At 61.5% G+C, this 1265-nt stretch overlaps 1 protein-coding gene across 1 annotated transcript in view; it reads left to right on the forward strand.

The window, feature by feature from the left end:
* Nucleotides 1–1265, forward strand: part of TXNRD2 (thioredoxin reductase 2) — a 34864-nt gene that overhangs the window by 813 nt on the left and 32786 nt on the right. Inside the window, exon 2 of the mRNA XM_008592951.1 lies at nt 162–253. Coding sequence (XP_008591173.1) covers nt 221–253 — 33 coding nt within the window. The 5' untranslated portion in view covers nt 162–220. The remainder of the gene's footprint in view (nt 1–161; nt 254–1265) is intronic.

Consider the following 1265-nt stretch of genomic DNA (forward strand, 5'->3'; position numbering starts at 1 on the left):
GCGACGTGGGGGTGACGGGTCTCTGCGGCTCGCATCGGGAGCCTCTGTGGGACTGCCTGGATGGGTGGCGGCGTTGGCTGCTAGCACGGGGCCCTGCAGTCTTGTCCCTTTGCTCCCGAGGTCATGAACCGTTAGCATTCCTTAGCCTGCTGCCACTGCAGACGTGGCCCTGGAGTGTGCCGGCTTCCTCACCGGGATCGGGCTGGACACCACCGTCCTCATGCGCAGCATCCCCCTCCGCGGCTTCGACCAGGTAGCGCCTGCAGCCCCAGCTCCCACCCCACTGCTCTGCTCCCCCGGGGGCTGCGCTCCCTTCCGCCCACCATCCAGGTGTGGGCTGGGAGTGAGGTCAGAACCTTTAGAAAGGGGCCTTTGAGGTGAACGAGGAGATTGTTCAGGAAATGCAAAAACACACATGCCAGGGCTGGCCACTCAGCTCAGGTGGCTTGAGCGTGGTGTTGAGAACACCAAGGTCAAGGGTTGGGTCCCTGTACTGGACAGCTGCCAAAAAACAAAACAAAAACCACGTGCCAGAGCGTGGAACGGAGGGGTTGGCGGTGGAGTGTGCGTGCAGCTGTGCAGAAGCACCGCACCTGGGGACCAGGTGGGCAGCCAGGCCCAGCCTCATGCATGGCAGGTCGGTCACTTCTTCCAGTCATTTCGTTAGTAAGGGGCGGGTGTGTGTCACAGATGTGCCATCCCCACCGCCAAGACCCCAACTCTCTGCTCCCTCCTTGCTGAGCCCCTCTGGGGTCTGAGTGGGGGTGCCACCTCACCAGGCGGGACGAGTGGGTGGGAGACCATCTAGGCCCTGGGTGACCATCTCAGGAGACAGCAGTGCCAGCCACCCCCCATGGGCTGGAATAGGACACAGCACACTAGCCAGGATGAGCCTGCAGTCCCCCGGTGGGAGCCACCAGCACAGCTTGTGAAAGCGGCCTGGCCCGTCTGCCATGCGGGGGCAGCCCCAGCTCCAAACGAGCCTGGGCTCAGGCCTTCCTGACAGCCGCAGTGCTGGAGTTCAGAGGTGCCACCTCACGGTGTCTGCACAGGCGCCCTGTGCACAGCTGTCCTCGTCCACGTCTGGGACGCAGACGCCCCTGGCAAGACAGGCTCCCACGATTGTAGTGACAGAGATTTTCTTTAACTAGATACTCTCCAAGGGAAAGTCACCTGTTAAAATCCAAGTGTGAGGTTGTCATTGTTGAGATGTCAAACACTCCATGCCTCCATGAAGGAGGACTCATTGCGTGGCAGAGTCAGCT

The sequence above is a fragment of the Galeopterus variegatus genome, unplaced genomic scaffold (assembly GCF_000696425.1).
Source record: "Galeopterus variegatus unplaced genomic scaffold, G_variegatus-3.0.2 Scaffold8525, whole genome shotgun sequence".
NCBI lineage: Eukaryota > Metazoa > Chordata > Mammalia > Dermoptera > Cynocephalidae > Galeopterus > Galeopterus variegatus.